The sequence below is a fragment of the Oncorhynchus tshawytscha genome, linkage group LG28 (assembly GCF_018296145.1).
Source record: "Oncorhynchus tshawytscha isolate Ot180627B linkage group LG28, Otsh_v2.0, whole genome shotgun sequence".
NCBI lineage: Eukaryota > Metazoa > Chordata > Actinopteri > Salmoniformes > Salmonidae > Oncorhynchus > Oncorhynchus tshawytscha.
The window spans coordinates 2,498,608-2,523,665 of NC_056456.1; the positions used below are offsets into that span (position 1 = coordinate 2,498,608).

Genomic DNA, 25,058 nt, shown 5'->3' on the forward strand with positions numbered 1-25,058 from the left:
CCATTCCAATGTGTTTGTGTTGTCTCATAATCCAATATGTTTGTGTTGTCTCATAGCCCATTCCAATGTTTATGTTGTCTCATAGCCCATTCCAATGTGTTTGTGTTGTCTCATAGCCCATTCCAATGTGTTTGTGTTGTCTCATAGCCCATTCCAATGTGTTTGTGTTGTCTCATAGCCCATTCCAATGTGTTTGTGTTGTCTCATAGCCCATTCCAATATGTTTGTGTTGTCTCATAGCCCATTCCAATGTGTTTGTGTTGTCTCATAGCCCATTCCAATGTGTTTGTGTTGTCTCATAATGTGTGTGTGTTGTCTCATAGCCCATTCCAATGTGTTTGTGTTGTCTCATAATGTGTGTGTGTTTTCTCATAGCCCATTCCAATGTTTATGTTGTCTCATAGCCCATTCCAATGTGTTTGTGTTGTCTCATAGCCCATTCCAATATGTTTGTGTTGTCTCATAGCCCATTCCAATGTGTTCCATCACAGAGCATTCGAGATCAAATCTAATTATATTGTATTTGTCACATGCGCCGAATACAACTGTATAGATAATTAGCTTTGAGACTAGTTCTGATCTGTTAAGTGATTATATACAGTATGTCAGGACTAAGGATAACGTTTAAGTAACACATAATATCACATGCTATATTGAAGCATGTTGATATATGATCATGTCTGATGGTATAGACCTCATAATGAACAGATCGTCTTTGATTAAACTATGTATGATGCTGTTACTGTTCATATCAGACTGTATAGATGGCTGGTGTTTTAAACTACATTATAATTGTTGTAATTAGTAATAATAATCTAAGAGTATTATGGTGATCTAAATAATAGATACAAAATAAAAAGCTGTAACTGTCAAAAATATTGTGCACTAATACCATACACAGACAAAAGGACATAGTGTAGCATGGCATGGCTCCTGTACTGTTGGTGTTAATATCTGAGGATAGACAGTGTATTAGGAGGGTTGTGTTTGGCTGAAGTGTGATTACTTGGCTCCTGTACTGTTGGTGTTAATATCTGAGGATAGACAGTGTATTAGGAGGGTTGTGTTTGGCTGAAGTGTGATTACTTGGCTCCTGTACTGTTGGTGTTAATATCTGAGGATAGACAGTGTATTAGGAGGGTTGTGTTTGGCTGAAGTGTGATTACTTAAGGACTGGTCCTAGAAGTATGGACATGATCCATTTGTAACCCCGCCGGTAGAGAGGATGTTGGGTAAACAGGTCAAGGGTCATTCTCTTGTCCAATGAGCAGATGAGTGGAAGAAGATAGGGGTAAGAGGTCTCTCTCTCTCCTCCACTCCTCCTCTCTCTGTTCCCTCACACACACACACACACACACAGCACAAACTGCGGATCTATTTTATTGATTGACTCCTGTGCCTTCTCGACTGCCCAGTGGAGGAGGAAGGGCAGGGCTCTAATGAATACCTCCACCACGTGCCCCCTACGTCAAGCCCTACTCCCCCACCTTCATTAACTTTCTGTGTGTGTGTTCTCTGCCTGCGCCTCCTCTTCAATTTCCTCCCTTTCTCCATAACTAGCTTTTCTTCAAGCCTTTTACACTGGAAATACTTGTTTGTACTGCACTTTCTCTCTTCCTTTCTCTCTCTGTCTTTGTGTGAGGTGCCAGTGTGTAGGTCATGCATAGCAAATCCATGAATCCTCAGTCGTCCAGTACGTACTGTATGTGTCAATCAAATAATTGATTTAAAGACGAGGCAATCCAGGTAATTTATTACAGATCAGACGATCCCTCCCCACACACGGTACCCCAAGTATTCAGTAACTTTGCCAAGGTGTACTTGACAAAGAGGGGTCCGAGGATGACTACAGGACAGAAATAACACACTTCACGGATGGTGCAAGGAACACAGACACATTCTTAATGTGAAAAAAAAAAAAAAAACAAGGACTGCAAACACACAACAGATATACAAAAAGGGACAACAACGGCTGTATTTCATGAGGAGATTAAATAAATATTAGGTCAGTAAAAGAATAACGACCATCCTTTGTTCAGAGTGCTCTCACTTTCTCTTTCCAAGCTACAATCAGCGTCGCAAATAAAAACCTACCTCACAAAACTGTCAAATCAGTGGAGTTACTCTGAAGAACATGGATGTTCTTGGAGTGGTGAGGGCAGGAGCGACAATTACCACCGACCTGACACACCCGCTCAACCAGGAGTACCTGCTCCTGCTCAACTCCCCCCGTATTTACGAACTGAATTCCAAACGGTATCCACATGTGCTGTCTGCTGTAGATATTGCTGGTGATTTATGTACTGTATGTCTACCGCCCCCACAATACTATGGCATTGGTTAAAGCTCAATTCCTACCATCATATTCTTTATACATTTAACCAGGCAAGTCAGTCAAATTCTTGTTTACAATGACAGCCTACCCCGGCCAAACCCGGACGACGCTGGGCCAATTGTGTCGCCCTATGAGTCTCCCAATCACGGCCAGATGTGATACAGCCTGGATTCAGGGACTGTAGTGACGCCTCTTGCACTGAGATGGAGTGCCTTAGACCCCTGCGCCACTCGGAAGCCCATATCTAAGCCAATATAACACCAACGTCGATGAAAATTTGCGAATAAACATGATTGCAGCTACACATCACACCTCTCATCATGAGCCGTCCAGTCGTTACCGAGAACCACATACAGGATACATTTTTAATCGGGTCATTAGCAATTGAGTTTTCAGAGTTTTTCTGGACCCACCAATCTCAAATTCTAGACATCCAATTAAACGAAACTATAGCGTCCATAAAGTGACCATTGGAAATAAAAAATTGCAGATTAACAAAATGTATAAATTCAACAGTTTTATTACATTTATAATTTATCCCTCTCACATGCTCATTTCTGTCCATTAAGAAACAATAATGTGCTACCTTTTTGTAGCTTTTCTGACAACTCTAACATCTTTTCAGCCGAATCACAACATTCTAAAACCGTGACCAGCACCTCGGTTGCTGAGCAACAACTAGCTAGTAGCAGGCTAGCAGCTGTATTTAGCTAGCTAACACCAGTCGGATGAGAAGCAAGCTACAATCAAAGGAAGCTTTGCTAACTATTCTTTTCATATGGCTGAAGTCATCTTTGTAAACTTAATCAGAGCACAAACAAATAAGGTTGCGAGTTATAGCCAGTTAGCTAGCCAACTAGCCAGTAGCTACAAGCCAATGAGACTGTAACATATCTGTACAGGTCATGAACCACAACTCAATGTTCATATATCTAGTTAGCTACATTCTTCCATAAAGGATAGCGAGCTAGCAAAGTACAGTTCCTAGTCAACACCAAACTTTGGAAACCTTAGGGAAACTGTCACACGTCTAACTTATAATACATGCAATGGGCATTGCTCATCTAGCAACTATGGCATGATACAGTCAAACTGTCTCTATAGCTACATCTGTAGCCAGATGTGTGTCAGCACAAACAGCTGCTAGCTAGCTTACATTTCCTCAACCAAGACCAGCCTCACACAACTGTAGCTGATAAAACTAATTGTCTTGCAAAGAAACAGTTAGCTATGTTGAATCTAAACCATGCCATTGCACATGCAAGTAGCGCATTGGCTGTGTATTGCAGTAAGTGTACACATGCTAGCTAGCTACTTAGCTATATCAACACACAAGACAGACACACTACTGTTCCTGCATCCAAAACAAATTCCAGCCCTTACAGTGGCTTGCGAAATTCTTCACCCACCTTGGCATTTTTCCTATTATTTGCCTTACAACCTGGAATTAAAATGGATTTTTTGGGGGCGTTTGTATCATTTCATTTACACAACATGCCTTCCACTTTGAAAATGTAAAAAATATATGTTTTTGTGAGACAAACAAAAAAATAAGACAAACCCCCCAGAAAACTTGATCATGCATAACTATTCACCCCCCCAAAGTCAATACTTTGTAGAGCCACCTTTTGTTGCAATCACAGCTGCAAGTCTCTTGGGGAATCTCTATAAGCTTGGCACATCTAGACACTGGGATTTTTGTCCATTCTTCATGGCAAAACTGCTCCAGCTCCTTCAAGATGGATGGGTTCCGCTGGTGTACAGCAATCTTTAAGTCATACCACATATTCTCAATTGGATTGAGGTCTGGGCTTTGACTAGGCCATTCCAAGACATTTAAATGTTTCCCCTCGATTGTTGCTTTAGCATTATGCTTAGGGTCATTGTTCTGCTGGAAGGTGAACCTCCGTCACAGACTCAAATCTAATCTGTGGAAGACTGAAACAGGTTTCCCTCAAGAATTTCCCTGTATTTAGCTCCATCCATCATTCCATCATTCAATTCTGACCAGTTTCTCAGTTCCTGCCAGTGAAAAACATGTTGGGTTTGTGCCAGACATAGCGTTTTCCTTGATGGCCAAAAAGCTCAATTTTAGTCTTCTGACCAGAGTACCTCCTTCCATATGGTTGGGTAGTCTACCACATGCCTTTTGGCGAACACCAAATGTGTTTGCTTATTTTTTCTTTAAGCCATGGGTTTTTTTCTGGCCACTCTTCCGTAAAGCCCAACTCTGTGGAGTGTACGGCTAAAAGTTGTCCTGTGGACAGATACTCCAATCTCTGCTGTGGCGCTTTGCAGATCCTTCAGGGTTATCTTTGGTCTCTTTGTTGCCTGTCTGATTAATGCCCTCCTTGCCTGGTCAGTGAGTTTTGGTGGGCGGTCCTCTCTTGGCAGGTTTGTTGTGTTATCGTACTCTTTCCATTTTTTAATAATGGATTTAATGGTGCTCCATGGGATGTTCAAAGTTTCTGATATAATTTTATAACCCAAAACTGATCTGTAGTTCTCCACAACTTTGACCCTGACCTGTTTGGAGAGCTCCTTGGTCTTCATGGTGCCGCTTGCTTGGTGGTGCCCTTTGCTTAGTGGTGTTGCAGACTCTGGGGCCTTTCAGACCAGGTGTATATATACTGGGGTCATGTGACAGATCATGTGACACTTAGATTGTACACAGGTGGACTTCATTTAACTAATTATGTGACTTCTGAAGGTAATTGGTTGCACCAGATCTTATTTAGGGGCTTCGTAGCAAAGGGGGTGAATACATATGCACGCACCACTTTTCCGTTTTTAATATTATTTAGTTTTTTTGAAACAAGTATTTTTTTAAATTTCACTTCACCAATATGGACTATGTTGTGTATGTTCTTTACATGAAATCCAAATAAAAACCTATTTAAATTACAGGTTGTAATGCAACAAAATAGGAAAAACACCAAGGGGGATGAATACTTTTGCAAGGCACTGTACCTTATGATGCATTAATTCAGCATAATAATTACAACTCCCTCCTCTGTCAATGCAATTGAATTCATACCATTTTCATAAACATTTGCGCTGACTCATTTTTCAGCATTCCCCAAAATCTGAACCCAGTAAGCAAAATTACTTTTAAAATACCTACAGTGGGGAAAAAAAGTATTTAGTCAGCCACCAATTGTGCAAGTTCTCCCACTTAAAAAGATGAGAGGCCTGCATTTTTCATCATAGGTACACTTCAACTATGACAGACAGAATTAGAGAAATCCAGAAAATCACATTGTAGGATTTGTAATGAATTTATTTGCAAATTATGGTGGAAAATATGTATTTGGTCAATAACAAAAGTTTCTCAATACTTTGTTATATACCCTTTGTTGGCAATGACAGAAGTCAAATGTTTTCTGTAAGTCTTCACAAGGCTTTCACACACTGTTGCTGGTATTTTGGCCCATTCCTCCATGCAGATCTCCTCTAGAGCAGTGATGTTTTGGGGCTGTTGCTAGGCAACACAGACTTTCAACTTCCTCCAAATTTTCTATGGGGTTGAGATCTGGAGACTGGCTAGGCCACCCCAGGACCTTGAAATGTTTCTTACGAAGACACTCCTTCATTGCCCGGGCGGTGTGTTTGGGATATTTGTCATGCTGAAAGACCCAGCCACGTCTCATCTTCAATGCCCTTGCTGATGGAAGGAGGTTTTCACTCAAAATCTCTTGATACATGGCCCCATTCATTCTTTCCTTTACACGAATCAGTCGTCCTGGTCCCTTTGCAGAAAAACAGCCCCAAAGCATGATGTTTCCACCCCCATGCTTCACAGTAGGTATGGTGTTCTTTGGATGCAACTCAGCATTCTTTGTCCTCCAAACACGACGAGTTGAGTTTTTACCAAGAAGTTATATTTTGGTTTCATCTGACCATATGACATTCCTCCAATCTTCTTCTGATCATCCAAATGCTCTCTAGCAAACTTCAGACGGGCCTGGACATGTACTGGCTTAAGCAGGGGGACACGTCTGGCACTGCAGGATTTGAGTCCCTGGCGGCGTAGTGTGTTACTGATGGTAGGCTTTGTTACTTTGGTCCCAGCTCTCTGCAGGTCATTCACTAGGTCCCCCCGTGTGGTTCTGGGATTTTTGCTCACCGTTCTTGTGATCATTTTGACCCCACAGGGTGAGATCTTGCGTGGAGCCCCAGATCGAGGGAGATTATCAGTGGTCTTGTATGTCTTCCATTTTCTAATAATTGCTCCCACAGTTGATTTCTTCAAACCAAGCTGCTTACCTATTGCAGATTCAGTCTTCCCAGCCTGGTGCAGGTCTACAATTTTGTTTCTGGTGTCCTTTGACAGCTCTTTGGTCTTGGCCATAGTGGAGTTTGGAGTGTGACTGTTTGAGGTTGTGGACAGGTGTCTTTTATACTGATAACAAGTTCAAACAGGTGCCATTAATACAGGTAACGAGTGGAGGACAGAGGAGCCTCTTAAAGAAGAAGTTACAGGTCTGTGAGAGCCAGAAATCTTGCTTGTTTGTAGGTGACCAAATACTTATTTCCCACCATAATTTGCAAATAAATTCATTAAAAATCCTACAATGTGATTTTCTGGATTTTTTTTCTCATTTTGTCTGTCATGTTTGAAGTGTACCTATGATGAAAATTACAGGCCTCTCTCATCATTTTAAGTGGGAGAACTTGCACAATTGGTGGCTGACTAAATAATTTTTTGCCCCACTGTATTTTCCAGATGTTGAAGTTATGTTAATTTTAGGTTCTGAATTAAAGGTGAAAATATGGACGTTTAAAATATTTATTTTCTGACGTAAAATATATGTATTTTCCTGATGTTGAAAATGTTTTTTTCTGGACTTTAAAATCCGGTTTATTTTCGGTTCTGAATGAATGTTGAAAATACTTTCTCTACTTATTTTTTATGTTTTGTACTCTGCTGTGCTCTACTGCAGTGGTTCTCAAAGATCTCCTTGGGAACCCCCAGACATTTAGCAATTTTGTTGTAGCTCTGAACTAGCTATTCATTGTTTTCATTTAGCAGACACTCTTATCCGGAACAGTTATTGCATTCATCTTAAGATTGCTAGGTGAGATTCAAGAGCTTGAGGATTAGTTGACAAGTTTAATCAGGTGTGCTAGCACGGGAATAAATCAATTACATGGAACAGCCTGGGTCCCCATGGAGAGGTTTGAGAACCACTACTCTACTGTAGTGTACTGTACTGTCCAAACATGACCGAACCAGATTTAAACCAAACAAAGACGTCTATGTTCGGGCCAAATCAATGACAGTCTGGACCGGATCAAATCCAAACCAAACGTAGACGTCTATTATTGGTTCAGATTTGGTCCAGACCGGACCAGAACTTATCTGTGGACGAGATTCCATAAAAACTTGCCGCTTCCATACAGCTATAACTTTTTCATAGGAGGTTAAATGAACTTACGCAGCAGGTTAGGAGAATTTACATAGCAGTTCAGGAGAATTAGTTTAAGGTTAGGAAAAGGGTTAGGGTTAGCGAAAATGCGTGTTTTTAGGGACTGCCATCCGTGGATGTTGAAATCATGGCTGATCCGGACCAAACTAAGACGTCTGGACAGGACATAAAAAGGTTGTCCAAAAGACATCAGCAGGTCCTCTTAGTGGGAAGTAGCAATCAACAAGTGAAAGAACTGGGGGAACTCCCCCGTATTTTTGTTCAGATTTCTTTCCAAATGTTCACTCAGCCAACTTATCCAGTACTTTGAGAGTCACTTCCAGGAACGGTTATGTGCGTAATGTAAAGCAGCTGTTGATGTTCACCCCCCTGCCCTGTTTAAAGGCAGGATTGTTGGAATTTTAACGTTACATCGTGTCTGTAACAGCCGAAGAACTCACATGCGTTTCCCAAAACACCATGTAGGGAGAACTTGCACTCAATAAGTGCATTGTTAGAGCATGTGTTGATACTGATAGGATGGAAAGAAAGGCAGGGCTGTTCTCGGATCAGGGTTCTCCATTCAAATCTTACTTTAACATTAGATACTGATGACGGATCAGCTCCTAAAGAGATGCTTAGGCAATGAATTAAATCATCATTGCGCACATGTTGTTAGGTCTACACATGATGAGGCAAAAATAACAGACAGTAGCCTACAATTAGCAAAATAGAACTAATTTGATTGAACATGAAATTGATTTCAATATGATTAAAATATACAGTCAGTGGCCACGAAAATGGATCACTCCTACAGACAGTGAGTCACGTGGCCATGGCGTGCTATTTAAAGCAGGCAGACAGGCATTAAGGCATTCAGTTACTGTTCGATTGAATGTTAGAACTAGCAAAACGAGTGACCAAAGTGACTGAGTGTGGTATGATCTCAAAAATGGCCACCCTCCTGGGCTTTTCACGCATGATTGTGTCTTGGGTTTTCCGAGAATAGTGCGACAAACAAAAAACATCCAGTCAGTGGCAGTCCTGTGGGTGAAAACAGCTAGTTGATGAGAGAGGTCGAAGGAGAATGGCAAAATCGGGCAAGCTAACAGGTGGGCCACAAACAGACAGAAAACGGTGCAGAACAACAGTGGTGTGCAGGACGGCATCTCAGAATGCATAACTCGTCGATCCTTGTCACGGATGGGCTGTTGCAGCAGACGACCACACCGGGTTCCACTCCTATCAGCTAAAATCAAGAAGAAGTGGCTCCGGTGGGCACGCGGTCCCCAACACTGGACAATTGAGGAGTGGAAAAACATGGCCTGGTCCAACGAATCCCGGTTCCTGTTATGTCATACTGATGGCAGAGTCAGGATTTGCCGTAAGCAGCACGACTCCATGGCCCCATCCTGCCTGGTGTCAATGGTACAGGCTGGTGGCGGTGGTGTCCTGGTGTGGGGAATGCTTTCCTGGCACACGTCCCTTAACACCACTGAGCACCACAGTGTATCTGAACTTGTTGCTGACCAAACACAATAGAGCATCAACGGACTGTTTGCAGCATGAATGTCCCGCCATCCCATCTGCAGCAACTGCGTGATGCCATCGTGTCAGCATGGATCAACATCCCTGTGGAACGTATTGAACACCTTGTAGAATTCAGGTTTTTCTGGAGGCAAAGGGGGGTCTGACGCACGGGCTCCCGAATGGTGCAGTGGTCTAAGGCACTGCATCTCAGTGCAAGGGGCGTCATTACAGTTCCCGGTTTGATTCCAGGTTGCATCACATCTGGCTTTGATTGGGAGTCCCATAGGGCAGCGCACAATTGGCTCAGCGTCATCCGGGTTTGACCGGGGTAGGCCGTCATTGTAAATAAGAATTTGATCTTAACCTACTTGCCTAGTTAAATCAAATCAAAAATATAGATGGGTGTACCTAATAAATTCAGTATATAGGCCTATGTTAGAGGTCTTCAAAGGTACAACATACCCGAAATGCCGGGGTTCGGGACCTAAATTCTGACTTTTGTCTCGGATCTGTGTCGGGTCTGATATCATTGCCAGAGGTCTTGGGTATGTGCAATTAAAATGAATTTACAGACTGAACCCAATTGGACCTGTCCTCTGTTAATGTACTTGTGGGATGAGAACTGCATGAGCTTGGTATTTGTGTCAGCCAATTGCAACTCAATAAAATGCATAGCTTTATGTCTGGTTCCAGCTGGAGATCTTCACGTGTCCGGAAAGTTACAAAATCCCACCCGTCCGAGGGCAACTAGAGCCGTTCTGTATAGACCTGGTAGGATCCAGACCTTGTCCGGTCCAAGTGAGGGAAGCAGCAGAAAAGTCATTTTTTAGGCTACTTTATTAACCGGAGCTGATAAAGGTGAGAGGAGGGAGGGAGGGAGGTGCCGCTCTAGTAGAACCGTTCTGTATAGACCTGGTAGGATCCAGACCTGGTCCGATCCAAGTGAGGGAAGCAGCAGAAAAGTAATTTTTTAGGCTACTTTATTAACCGGAGATGATAAAGTGTGAGAGGAGGGAGAGAGGTGCCGCTCTAGCAGGTGGGGGAGGGGCCATATTGTGAGAGACTCACAAGGGGAGCAGGAGGGGAGAGGGAGAAAGACAAACCAACCAATCGTGCTATAGTAGACTAATAGATGCCATAGTAGACTAATAGATGCCATAGCTAGGTTATTTATCATCAAATATGATTATGTAGTACCTGTCATGGACTGTATCAAACCAGGAGAAGCTAGTTAAGCTAGCAATCATTAGTTAGCTAGGCTTTGTTGGTAATAGCTGCAATAGGCCTAAGCCTGTTCAATTTTTATTATTTTTATGTCATTCTGTTGAGCCATTTTTTTGGCCAAATTAAGTTCCAGCTGTTTGCCACAATATAATGGCATTACTGGTAGGAAAAGGAAAAACCAAAGAGGGAAATATGCTAAACTAAATTTAATGCCGTGATATAATAATCTGTTCCTATTTTTCCTATAAACAATTACTTGACTTACTTTTGATATTACCCTAATTACAGTGCCTTCACAAAGCATTCATAGTATTAATACCCCTAGACTTATTCCACATTTGGTTGTGGTACAGCCTGAATTCAACATGGATTAAATATGTTTTTTCTCACCCATCTACTCACAGTACCCCGTAATTACAAAGTGAAAACATGTTTTTAGAAATTCTTGCAAATGTATTGCAAATGAAATACAGATATCTCATTTACATAAGTATTCACACCCCTGAGTCAATACATGTTAGAATCACCTTTGGCAATGATTACAGCTGTGAGTAACATGACGCAGCCATGACAATGCTTGAAAATATGGAGACTCAGTAATGTATTGGATTTGCCCAAATATAACACAACACTTTATATTCAGGACATAAAAGGTATTGCTTTGCCACAATGTTTGCAGTATTAGTTTAGTGCCTTGTTGCAGTCAGGATGTGTTTTCACTCTCTCAATAAGGTCAGTATTGTGGAGTAACTACAATGTTGTTGATCCATTCTCAGTTTACCCTATCATTCTGTAACTGTTTTAAAGTCACAATTGGCCTCATGGTGAAATCCCTGAGCGGTTTCCTTCCTCTCCGGCAACTGAGTTAGAAGGACGACTGTATCTTTGTAGTGACTGGGTGTATGTTAAGCCTATGGGTTCCCCTACAGGAACTACACCCCCCGTTCAGCTGAAACGGTGGCGCAGGGAATGCAAAAATATTCTTAGAAATATTTAACCTCCACACATTAACAAGTCCAACACCTCAAATGAAAGATAAACACCTTGTTCATCTACCCAGCGTGTCAGATTTTTTTTAATGTTTTGCGGCGAAAACATAGCACATATTTATGTTAGACCACCACCAAAACACAGACAATAGGCAGCCATTTTGTAGAACAAAAGATACAATCACAAAAGCAGGATTAAAAGAAAAATCATTCACTAACCTTTTGAAAATCTTCATCAGATGACAGTCATATGACATGTTACACAGTACATTTATGTTTTGTTCGATAATATGCATTTTATATCCATAAATCTCGGTTTACATTGACGCCATGTTCAGAAAATTCTCCAAAATGTCCGGAGGAATTATAGAAAGCTACGCCAGATAACAGAAATACTCATCATAAACTTTGACTAAAGATACATGTTCTACATATAATTAAAGATACACTGGTTCTTAATGCAACCGCTGTGTCAGATTTTTTTTTACGTTACGGAAAAAGCCTAACATTGCAATAATCTGAGACAATCAATATTTCTCCGCTATGTTGGAGTCAACAGAAATACAAAATTACAACATAAATATTCCCTTACCTTTGATGGTCTTCGATCAGAATGTAGTGCAAGGAGTCCTACTTCTACCAAAAATCGTTTTGTTTCATAATGTTCAATTCTAGTGTCCATGTAGCAGCATCTGCTACCACTTTCAGCTCAAATGCCCAAAAAAATGACTTCTGGTCCAGGATAATTTTGCATCAAAACTTCCAAATTACATATTACAGGTCGACGAAACTGGACAAACTAAGTGCAGAATCAATCTTCAGGATGTTATAAACGTACAAAACGAATGGCATTCCAACCGGGCAATCCTAGTTCATCTCGGGCTGATTGGAACAGACGAAGCACTCCAAACGCATACGCGCTTTCAAGCACATGAATCTTTTGCGACACTGTAGCAATTTACTTCCCATTAGGTCAAAGTTCACAGTAAATGCTCTTTTACACTTTCTACTGAATGAGGACATCTAGTGGAAGACATAGGAAGTGTTTCCAGATCCATAACTTGTTGGGAAGGGAGGGGGCGATGACGTCAAAGTTGCCCCAACTTTCAGGATTCCAAAACTAGTTTGGAAGATTGCCTGCCCTGTGAGTTCTGTTATACTCACAGACATAATCCAAACGGTTTTAGAAGCTTCAGAGTGTTTTCTATCCAATAATAATAATAACATGCATATATTAGCAATTTAGGACAGATTTTTATGCAGTTCACTATGGGCACGCAATTCATCCAAAGGGGAAATACTGCCCCCTATCCTTAAAAAGATTTATTAATACACCATCCAAAGTGTAAGGAATAACTTCACCATGCTCAAAGGGATATTTAATGTCTGCTTTTTTTTACCCATCTACCAATAGGGGCCCTTCCTTCCTGGTTTTGTCATTGAATCTGCGTTCTGAAACTCACTGCTCGACTGAGGGACCTTACAGATAATTACATGTGTGGGGTACAGAGATGGTGTAGATATTCAAAAATCATGTTAAACACTATTCTTGCACAGAAATGTCCAAAAACATAATTCCACTTTGACATTATGGGGTATTGTGTGTAGGGCAGTGACAAAAAAAATCTAAATGTAATACATTTGAATTCAGGATGTAACACACACAAAAAAATGTCAAGGGGGGTGTGAATTATTTCTGAACGCACTGTAAGCAACTTTTGTGAAGGTTTGGTGTGGTATAGCTATCATTAGGCTTAGCTACTGCAGGCCTGTGAAGCCAGTGCCCTGACAGTTGAACTTGAGGTGAGGAAGAATGTTTTAGGCCTACCTTTAATCTAACAATATAATCGTTATCTTTACAAATAATATTTGGATAAAAAAATGAATGACTTCTGTATGCCTGTATCTTTATAGCACAAGTCGCCTATCTGACAAGTATAGAGAAATCTATATCAATATCGGGAACATGGTGCCGGCATACCTTTCTCTCGTCTCTCTAAGGCAACAGCTTGGCCCTCCTAATATTTACTTTTTAATATAATTGTCATACAGTGGACACCTAGGCTATGCCTACAGTATATGCAATGCCCTGATGCATTTAGAGCTCAAGTTTCTGACACCTAAACCGTGAGGCTCCTAAATGTTTTTTTGGGGAAAGTAGAAACCAATAAAACAACAGACTATAAAGTTTTGAATATACTCCACATCGAAACACAACAAACATTTTCTGGGTAATTTGTTTTCAGCAGTTTTTAAGGACATGTCAGAGCATTCGGAAAGTATTCAGACCCTTTCCCTTTTTTTCCAAAACATTTCTGCAGCATTGAAGGTTCCCACGAACACAGTGGCCTCCATCATTCTTAAAAGGAGGAAGTTTGGAACCACCAAGACTCTTCCTAGAGCTGACCGCCCAGACAAACTGAGCAATCGGGGGAGAAGAGCCTTGGTCAGGGAGGTGACCAAGAACCTGATGGTCACTGACAGAGGTCCAGATTTCCTCTGTGGAGATGGGAGAACGTTCCAGAAGGACAACCATCTTTGCAGCACTCCACCAATCAGGCCTTTTTGGCCAGATGGAAGCCACTCCTCAGTAAAAGCCACTTGACAGCACACTTGGAGTTTGCCAAAAGGCACCTAAAGACTCTCAGACCATGAGAAACAAGATTCTCTGTTCTGATGAAACCACAATTGAACTCTTTGGCCTGAATGCCAAGTGTCACATCTGGAGGAAACCTAATACCATCCCTACGGTGAAGCATGGTGGTGGCAGCATCACGCTGTGGGAATGTTTTTCTGCATCAGGGACTGGGAGACTAGTTAGGATCGAGGGGAAGATGAACGGAGCAAAGTACAGAAGGTTTGAATCCTAAGCAACCTACAGTAGTAGGTAGTAGTAGCTACTGTAGTAGGTCAAAGCTGTGTGATAGAAAAACTTGGTAGAGCTTCAGACCAATCTTCTCACTTAAAATTCATTTTTTTGTTTTTAATATATATTTACACACTATGAGGTTTGAATAATACTGTGAAATTGTGAAAATGATGATAATTCACTTTTAGTGTAAGACCACCTTAGAAAAGACCACCTGAAATGTAAGATTGTTTGGCTGGGTGTTTTTTGTTTGTTAATAGACCAAAAACATAGAGAGTTTGCCCTCCTGTCAGCCAATAACAGCTAGTTTTCATGTTCCTCCCATTAAGATCCTCCAATTAGGCCTGTCTCTCAGACCACTCCCAGACAGTCAAAACTCCTGCTTGAGAAATCATTTTGCTCTCTCGCTCTGACTTCCTCTCTTTCTTTCTCTCTCTTTGCCTACTCCCTTACTCTTGTCTTCTCTCTCTCTCTCTCTCTCTCAATTGTTATCTTTCTCAGTTGCTGTGCGTGTGTGCGTATGTGTGTGTGTGTGTGTGTGTGTGTGTGTGTGTGTGTGTGTGTGTGTGTGTGTGTGTGTGTGTGTGTGTGTGTGTGTGTGTGTGTGTGTGTGTGTGTGTGTGTGTGCCAGCAGTGCTGTCAGTAGCTGTGTGTGACAGACATATAGATCTACAGAGGAGAGGCGTGTGTCTGCTGCTGACAGCTGTTCACAACACACTCTACGTTACTCTGTCACTGGGCTGCCACTGCAGTCTAAACAAGCCTTTAGTCTCTGTATCTCTCTCTCTTTCTCTTGTTTCTCTTGCCCTCCATCTCCCTGTCTCTGTATCTCGCAGTATCTCACTCTTGTGTGCTCCATCTCTCTCTCTCTCTCTCTCTCTGTCTCTCTCTATCTCTCGTGTGCTCCATCTGTCTCCTTTGGTCTCTCTCTTTCTCTCTCTGTCTCTCTGTCTCTCTCTCTCTCTTGTGTGCTCCATCTCTCTCCTTTGGTCTCTCTCTCTCTCTGTCTCTCTGTCTCTCTGTCTCTCTGTCTCTCTCTATCTCTCATGTGCTCCATCTCTCTCCTTTGGTCTCTCTCTCTCTCTCTCTCTCTCTCTCTGTCTCTCTCTATCTCTCATGTGCTCCATCTCTCTCCTTTGGTCTCTCTCTCTCTCTCTCTCTCTCTCTCTCTGTATCTCTCTCTCTCTTGTGTGCTCCATCTCTCTCCTTTGGTCTCTCTCTCTCTCTCTCTATCTCAATTCAATTCAAGGGGCTTTATTGGCATGGGAAACATGTGTTAACATTGACAAAGCAAGTGATGTAGATAATATACAAAAGTGAAATAAACAATTCAAATGAACAGTAAACATTACACATACAGAAGTTTCGAAACAATAAAGACATTACAAATGTCTCTCTCTCTCTCTCTCTCTGATTTATTTGTGTTGTGTGCTATGTCAACAGTGTCCTTGTTGTAATTGGTAGAGTTAAAAGGAGAAGTTTTTCATGGATGATGAAAAACAGTCAAGACCAAATGTATGTTGTCAACAGCCAGGCAGCCCATCTGTCCCATTTGTCATTTACACATGTGAAGTTTATAAAGAAAGGAATAATGATCATCAGTAACTGTAAGGTCTATGGGTAACTACTTTTGTGATTTATTTTTGAAATCGTGTCAAGGGTTTGGTATCTTACATTGTTTACATTGTCATGTGTGAAGAGTAATTTGGTGCATTTCCTCATGACTAATATCAATCAAACTCATTCAACCAATTAATGATTCCTCTCTGTCTGTCTCCAGGTGCAGATGTGACGGAGCCCAACAGCTCAGACAGTCGCGGAGAACGTCTCGACTTTTTCCTCAAACAGGAAGAGTCTCTGGCAGCGAGCGAGGCCAACTTCCTGGGTGCCAGCGGCGAATCAGATGAGGCCGGAGGTGGGACCGGGGGCAGGACTACCCCATTGGTAGCCAATCTGAGGGCAGCGTTGATGAGCAAAAACAGCCTGTTGTCGCTACGGGCTGAGATGCTGGGAGACGATAACCCTCTCTTGTTTGAATACCTGCCCAAAGGAGGGCACTCCCTCTCACGTAAGTTACTGTTATAGTACATGACACTGTAGCTACTGTTTGAGTGTCACACATTACCACTGAAATAGAATCACCATTCTCTTGTTGGCTTTGGTGTGTATGTATATGTGCGTGTGTGCGCGTGTTCAGTATGTAACAGGTCTGTGTGATGGTGCAAGAGAGGACAGTTGTGACTCAGTGAAAGAACATTGTGCTGGGATGGCTCCCGGGTGAGGATTACTCAGTTGTGACTCAGTGAAAGAACATTGTGCTGGGATGGCTCCCGGGTGAGGATTACTCAGTTGTGACTCAGTGAAAGAACATTGTGCTGGGATGGCTCAGTGAAAGAACCTGGGTGGAGGATTACTCAGTTGTGACTCAGTGAAAGAACATTGTGCTTGGATGGCTCCCGGGTGAGGATTACTCAGTTGTGACTCAGTGAAAGAACATTGTGCTTGGATGGCTCCGGGTGAGGATTACTCAGTTGTGACTCAGTGAAAGAACATTGTGCTTGGATGGCTCCTGGGTGAGGATTACTCAGTTGTGACTCAGTGAAAGAACATTGTGCTTGGATGGCTCCTGGGTGAGGATTACTCAGTTGTGACTCAGTGAAAGAACATTGTGCTTGGATGGCTCCTGGGTGAGGATTACTCAGTTGTGACTCAGTGAAAGAACATTGTGCTTGGATGGCTCCCGGGTGAGGATTACTCAGTTGTGACTCAGTGAAAGAACATTGTGCTTGGATGGCTCCCGGGTGAGGAAATGTTTGCTGGAGTGTGTGGTTTCGTACAACAGGGTTTAGCCATGTTCATCTGTGTGCATTTGTGAGTGAGTGAGTGAGTGAGTGAGTGAGTGAGTGAGTGAGTGAGTGAGTGAGTGAGTGAGTGAGTGAGTGAGTGAGTGAGTGAGTGAGTGAGTGATGTGGATGGGTCCGTGCAGGTGTGTGTGTATGAGGCTTTGAGGATGACCTTCCCCTACCCTCCATCTTGTTCTAAATATACGATGATGCTAGTAATTGGTATGATAAAAGCTTAAATCATCAACTTACATTTCCCACTCACTGCGCCTCTCCGTGAAGTTATTTTGGACCATTGGAATATACAGTATCTCCCAGTGCATATTTGTGTGTGTGTGTGTGTGTGTGTGTGCGTGCACAAGTGTGTGTTTAATTTCTCTTTGCCTTCCTTGGCTGGTGATTGTCTCCTTTGTGCTGAGTTGTTTCTGTCTTTGTTTTGGGGGAGACGGAGAAAGGAGTCCAACTCTAAAACTCGTCATGCCCTTTTTGCTTCACTACAATAGTACTGGAGGTTGGCGCTTTAACGCTTTGATTGAATGGACCCCCCCCTCCCCCACACACACACACTGTTTAGTGTGCCAGAGAAAGATGTCTCTGTTGGTTTGCTTTAAGTGGAGAGACAGGTCTTGTCACAAACTGCCACTTATCTGACAGGCTCTTATGGAAGGAAGAGGCCTCTATCACACACACACACACACCATTTAATGTAAGGGAAATAATAGTTCTAAATAGTTCCACAAGCAAAGAATCCTCAATCCCAGTCATGTGGACCCTTAACATACCAGAATATCAATTTCTATCAGCTCTCTCTAATCTTCCTGTGGCATCAGTATTACACACACACACACACACACACACATACGCACTAACACAAGCACGCACACACACAGCAGTGGAAGAAGTACCAATTGTCATACCTTAGTCAAAGTAAAGATACTGTAACTTAAAGCAGCAATCAGCAGTTAAAACAATTACAATTAGTTTTGACAGATCTCTGACCTCCCTATAGGCTGTCTCATCATTGTTGGTGATCAGGCCTACCACTTAACTCTCTCGGTAGATAGTGTGGTCTACAGATTATCATGAGGTATTCTACCTCAGGGGAGCAATACCTCGAGACTTCTTTAATATTAGACATTGTGTACCAGCAGTTATTGACAAATAGACACACACTCCTGCCCCTCGTTTTACCAGACGTAGCTGCTCTGTCCTGCCGATGCATGGAGAAGCCAGCCAGCTCTATATTATCTGTGTCGTCTTTCAGACACGTCTCGGTGAAACATAAGATATTACAGTTTTTAATGTCCTGTTGGTAGGATAGTCTTAAATTGTAGATCGTCCAGTTGGTTTTCCAATGATTGCACATTGTCCAATAGTACTGAAAGAAGTGGTGGTTTACCTACTCATTGGAAAATTCTTACAAGGCACCCCGGCCCCTCCTCACCCTTTTCCTCATGGTGATGACAGGGATTTGGGCCTTGACTTGACAAAGCAGTATATCCTTCACGTCAGACTCATTAAATAAAAAATAGTTGTCCTGTTCGAGGTGAGTAATCGCTGTTCTGATGCCCAGAAGCTCTTTTCGGTCATAAGAGACGGTAGCAGCAGCATTATGTACAAAATGAGTTAAACAAAAACATATAAAATAGCACAGTTGGTTAGGAGCCCGTCAGCCATCCCCTCCGCCACCATTACTTGCTGAGTGCAGTTGACTGCAGTTTGGTGTCGTAACCGACTTCAGTGGGCAAATGCTCACCTTCGATGGCCAATGGCACGCTGGAGAAGTGTGCTCTTCACAGAGGAATCCCAGTTACAACTGTACCATGCAGATGGCAGACAGCGTGTATAGCGTCGTGTGGGGGAGCAGAGTGCCCAATGGTGGTGGGGTTATGGTATGGACAGGCATAAGCTACGGACAATGAACACAATTCCATTTTATCGGTGGTAATTTGAATGCACAGAAATACCGTGACGAGATCCTGAGGTCCATTGTCGTGCCATTTATCTGCCGTAATCACTTCATGTTTCAACATGATAATGCAAGGCCCCATGTCGCAAAGATCTGTACGCAATTCCTGGAAGCTGAAAATGTCCCAGTTCTTCCATGGCCTGCATACTCACCAGACATGTCACCCATTGAGCATATTTGGGATTCTCTGGATGGCTGTGTACGACAGCGTGTTCCAATTCCCGCCAATATCCAGCAACTTCGCACAGCCATTGAAGAGGAGTGGGACAACATTCCACAATCAACAGCCTGATCAGCTCTATGCAAAGGAGATGTGTCGGGCTGCATGATGCTAATGGTGGTCACACCAGACACTGACTGGTTTTCTGATCTACGACCCTACCTTGTTTTTAAGGTATCTATGACCAACAGATGCATATCTGTATTCCCAATCATGTGAAATCCATAGATTAGGGCCTAATGAATTTATTTCAATTGACTGATTTCCTTATATGAACTGTAACTCAGTGAAATCTTTGAAATTGTTGCATGTTTGTTCAGTGTATATCTTTTTTGGAATGTAGTGCAGTAAAAGTAAAATATGTCAAAAATATCAATCGGTAAGTACAGATAGAACAAAAAATGACTTATGTAGTATTTCAAAGTATTTTTACTTAGTTACTTTACACCACTGTACATACATTAACACACACAGACAAACACAGACACACACACGGCCCCTCTAATGCTACAATTGACTTCCAGGAACCCCTTCTAAACCCTTCTAGCTAATCGTTCGATGTGTGGAGGAGGAAACGGTGGATGTTTTCCGGGAATGTTCAGGGAATATTTAGACAGAGTTTGTTATCAAGTACTATCAGAATGTATTTACACCTACTTTGATTTTAAATGTATTACTAATACTTAACTCTTAGAAGTTGCACCCAATAAGGACATATATATACATATATATATACATACATGTCCTGTATATATATATATATATATATATATATATATATATATATATATATATATATATATATATACATATATATATATATATATATATATATATATGTATATATATGTATATGTATATATGTTTGTGGGGGCAGTGTTTCGGGAATGAAATATATATATATATATACTGTATATATTTCATTCCCCGAAACACTGCCCCCACAAACAGTTGTTTTACATTGCAGCTAGATCTCTTTGGAAGTGTTCCCTTGATACACCTATATGTGTGAGTGATTTGTTCATTCAAGGATCCAACAATACAATGTCTTTTTCAGTTGTCAGATACACTCTTTTATATTGTTTATGTGGTTGTGATCAGGGTGGGTGACTCTGCTCATCCTTTCTTTTCCTGACTAGACCAACCTTCGCTCTAGCCAGGGAAGTCACTAGGCCTATTTTAGGGGGGCTTTATTCATTAAATCAATACATCAGTCAATATATTTTCTCAGATTTTTTTCTTCTTCTTCCGTCAACCGTTCCATCGCATCTTAAGCTTCACTAGGACCTGGGGGGAAGGGTGGGTGCTGCTGCAGAGGCTGCTGCGCGTGCTAGTGACAGTTAGGTCAACTTGTAGCTAACATTTTGGTTAACGTTAGCTACTGCTGTGGCTTGAGACTGCTAGCTAACAGTAAACTGACAGGAAAAGGCTCTGACAGGACGGATTCATGCAGATAGGCTACGATGTGAATTTGAGGTAAGTTAGAACAGAGAGAGCGTATTCACTACTATAGACTTTGGTCATAATCAAAACTTTGTTAACTTAACGCTAGGTGGAACGCTAGTGCCCCATCTCGACAACAACAGGAAAAAGCTCTGACAGGTTTGACTGGCCTTCATGTCTTAAAGTAGTGATGGACTGTCGTTTCTCTTTGCTTATTTGAGCTGTTCTTGCCATAATATGGACTTTACCAAATAGGGCTATTTTATGTATACCGCCCTTACCTTGTCACAACACAACTGATCAAATGCGTCCTCTTTCGTCCCAACATCCTCTTTCGTCTCAACATCCGGTGAAATTGCAGATCGCGAATTTCAAATGACAGAAATCGTAATATTAAACATTCATGAAAATACAAGGGTCATACATCAGTTTAAAGCTTAACTTCTTGTTAATCCAGCCGCTTTGTCAGATTTCAAAAAGGCTTTACGGTGAAAGCATACCATGCGATTATCTGAGGACAGTGCCCCGCATACAAAAGCATTAAAAACATTTTCCAAACCAACAGAGGTGTCACAAAAGTCAGAAATAGTGATCCAATAAATCACTTACTTTGAAGATCTTCCTCTGTTTACAATCCCAAGGGTCCCAGCTACACAACAAATGGTTGTTTTGTTTGATAAAGTCCTTCTTTATATCCCAAAGAAGTCAACTTAGTTGGCTCGTTTGATTCAGTAATCCACCTGTTCCACTAGTTCAACATGCATACAAAGGAATCCCAAAAGTTACCAATAAACTTCGTCCAAACAAGTCAAACAACATTTCTAATCAATCCTCAGGTACCCTAATATGTAAATAAACCATACAATTTAAGACAGAATGTAGTATGTTCAATACCGGAGATAAATAATGAGGTGCGCCCCCTCATCCACGTGAGCCACAAGACTACAGTCGAAATGATAGCCACCTTGAAAAAACTACAACTACTAATTCATTTTTCAAAAAACAAGCCTTAAACCCTTTCTAAAGACTGTTGACATCTAGCGGAAGCCACAGGAACTGCAATCTGGGAGGATTTCCTTTGAATTTCCCATAGACAAGCATTTCAATGGGTGGTGACCTCAAAAACAAAAATATCCGGATGGATTCTCCTCGGGTTTGTGCCTGCCATATCAGTTCTGATATACACATTATTTTAACAGTTTTAGAAACGTCAAAGTGTTCTCTATCCAATACTACCAATTATATGCATATCCTAGCTTCTGGGCCTGAGTAAACAGGCAGTTTACTTTGAGCACGTCAGTCTTCCGAACTTCCGAATACTGCCCCTTAGCCTTAAGATTTTATTAACCAATACATTTTTATGTGACGCAGCCTGTAAGTTACAGTGTAGCAGACGTTGGGCGCTAGTTAATGGAAACGTTAACAGTGTCTTTTAAATTCAACATGAATTATGATATTTAGTTAGCAAAACGACATTAAATACAATGTTATCTGTGCCAGGCTATAAAGGACAGATGATATCTAGTTAACATTGTATTTAATGTAGTTTTGCTATCTGTGCCAGGCTACAAATGAGACAGATGATATCTAGTTAGCAAAACTACATTAAAACCTGTTGTGCCTATAGGTTGCCATGCGGGAACTACACCCCGCCCCGTTCAGCTGAAACGGTGGCGCAGGGAATGCAAAAATATTCTTAGAAATATTTAACCTCCACACATTAACAAGTCCGACACCTCAAATGAAAGATAAACAACTTGTTCATCTACCCAGCGTGTCAGATTTTTTAAATGTTTTACGGCGAAGACATAGCACATATATATGTTAGACCACCACCAAAACACAGACAATAGGCAGCCATTTTGTAGAACAAAAGATACAATCACAAAAGCAGGATTAAAAGAAAAATCATTCACTAACCTTTTGAAAATCTTCATCAGATTACAGTCATATGACATGTTACACAGTACATTTATGTTTTGTTCAATAATATGCATTTTATATCCATAAATCTCGGTTTACATTGACGCCATGTTCAGAAAATTCTCCAAAATGTCCGGAGAAATTATAGAAAGCTACGCCAGATAACAGATATACTCATCATAAACTTTGACTAAAGATACATGTTCTACATATAATTAGAAAGATACACTGGTTCTTAATGCAACCGCTGTGTCACATTTTTTTTAACGTTACAGAATTAGCCTACCATGCAATAATCTGAGACGGCGCTCAGACGTAACAATATTTCTCCACTATGTTGGAGTCAACAGAAATACAAAATTACAGCATAAATATTCCCTTACCTTTGATGGTCTTCGATCAGAATGTAGTGGAAGGAGTCCTACTTCAACGATAAATCGTTTTGTTTCATAATGTTCAATTAGTAGCGTCCATGTAGTGTCCATGTAGTAGCATCTGCTAACACTTTCAGCTCAAATGCCCAAAAAATGACTTCTGGTCCAGAATAATTTTGCATCAAAACTTCCAAATGACATATTACAGGTCGACGAAACTGGTCAAACTGAGTGCAGAATCAATCTTCAGGATGTTATAATCATACAGATCGAATATCATTCCAACCGGGACATCCATGTTCGTCTGAGGCTGATTGGAACAAAGGAAGCACTCTTTCCCAAGTGCGCCTTCACGCACATGATAATCTTTGCGACACTTACAACTTTTCACCCCATTAGGTCAAAGTTCACAGCATATGCTCCATTCGACTTTCTACTGAATGAGGACATCTAGTGGAAGACATAGGAAGTGTTTCCAGATCCATAACTTGTTGGGAAGGGAGGGGGCGATGACGTCAAAGTTGCCCCAACTTTCAGGATTCCAAAACTAGTTTGGAAGATTGCCTGCCGTGTGAGTTCTGTTATACTCACAGACATAATTCAAACGGTTTTAGAAGCTTCAGAGTGTTTTCTATCCAATAATAATAATAATAATATGCATATATTAGCAATTTAGGACAGATTTTTATGCAGTTCACTATGGGCACGCAATTCATCCAAAGGGGAAATACCGCCCCCTATCCTTAAGTTTTTAAATACAATGTTAACTAGATATCATCTGTCTCATTTATAGCCTGGCACAGATAGCAAAACTACATGAAATACAATGTTAATGGTGCCAGACTATAAATGACAGATGATATCTAGTTAACATTGTATTGAAATGTAGTCTTGCTATCTGTGCCAGGCTATAAATGAGACAGATTACGTAACATCAGGCACATATCATTTCATACTCAATTGCTTTCATTCAGTAGGCCATTGCAAAACAAATATCAGTAGGTCATGTGTAGAAAAGGCTAGCTAACGACTAACGTTTTACCAGTTCAATTTCCAACTGTAGGCTAGCTAACGACTAACATTTTACCAGTTCAATTTCTCAACTGTAGGCTAGCTAACGACTAACGTTTTACCAGTTCAAACTGTAGGCTAGCTAACGACTAACGTTTTACCAGTTCAATTTCCAACTGTAGGCTAGCTAACGACTAATGTTTTATCAGTTCAATTTCTCAACTGTAGGCTAGCTAACGACTAACGTTTTACTAGTTCAACTGTAGGCTAGCTAACGACGAACGTTTTACCAGTTTAACTGTAGGCTAGCTAATGACTAACGTTTTACCAGTTCAACTGTATGCTAGCTAACGACTAACGTTTTACCAGTTCAACTGTATGCTAGCTAACGACTAACGTTTTACCAGTTCAATTGTAGGCTAGCTAATGACTAACCTTTTACCACTTCAACTGTAGGCTAGCTAACGACTAACCTTTTACCAGTTCAATTTCTCAACTGTAGGCTAGCTAACGACTAACGTTTTACCAGTTCAAACTGTAGGCTAGCTAACGACTAACGTTTTACCAGTTCAATTTCCAACTGTAGGCTAGCTAACGACTAATGTTTTATCAGTTCAATTTCTCAACTGTAGGCTAGCTAACGACTAACGTTTTACTAGTTCAACTGTAGGCTAGCTAACGACGAACGTTTTACCAGTTTAACTGGTAAAACGACTAACGACATTAGATCAGTGTCTAACACAAACTACGAAGCCAACCTTGACCAAAAATAGCCTTATTTTGATCGATTTTACACCCGTTGTTACACTAAAAATACATGACGAAAATACATTTTGGGGGCTTTAAAACAAGTCCTGGGGGAGTATCCCCAGACCCCCCTAAAAGAGGCTTAGCCCCCCTATCCATGAATCTCTAGTGAC

The 25,058-nt window shown here is 41.3% G+C and overlaps 1 protein-coding gene across 1 annotated transcript in view; it reads left to right on the forward strand.

Annotated features, from left to right (window-relative positions):
• The window catches only part of LOC112236722 (zinc finger and BTB domain-containing protein 46-like), a 208,698-nt gene that overhangs the window by 163,445 nt on the left and 20,195 nt on the right, over positions 1-25,058 (forward strand). Inside the window, exon 4 of the mRNA XM_042308260.1 lies at positions 16,136-16,423. Coding sequence (XP_042164194.1) covers positions 16,136-16,423 — 288 coding nt within the window. The remainder of the gene's footprint in view (positions 1-16,135; positions 16,424-25,058) is intronic.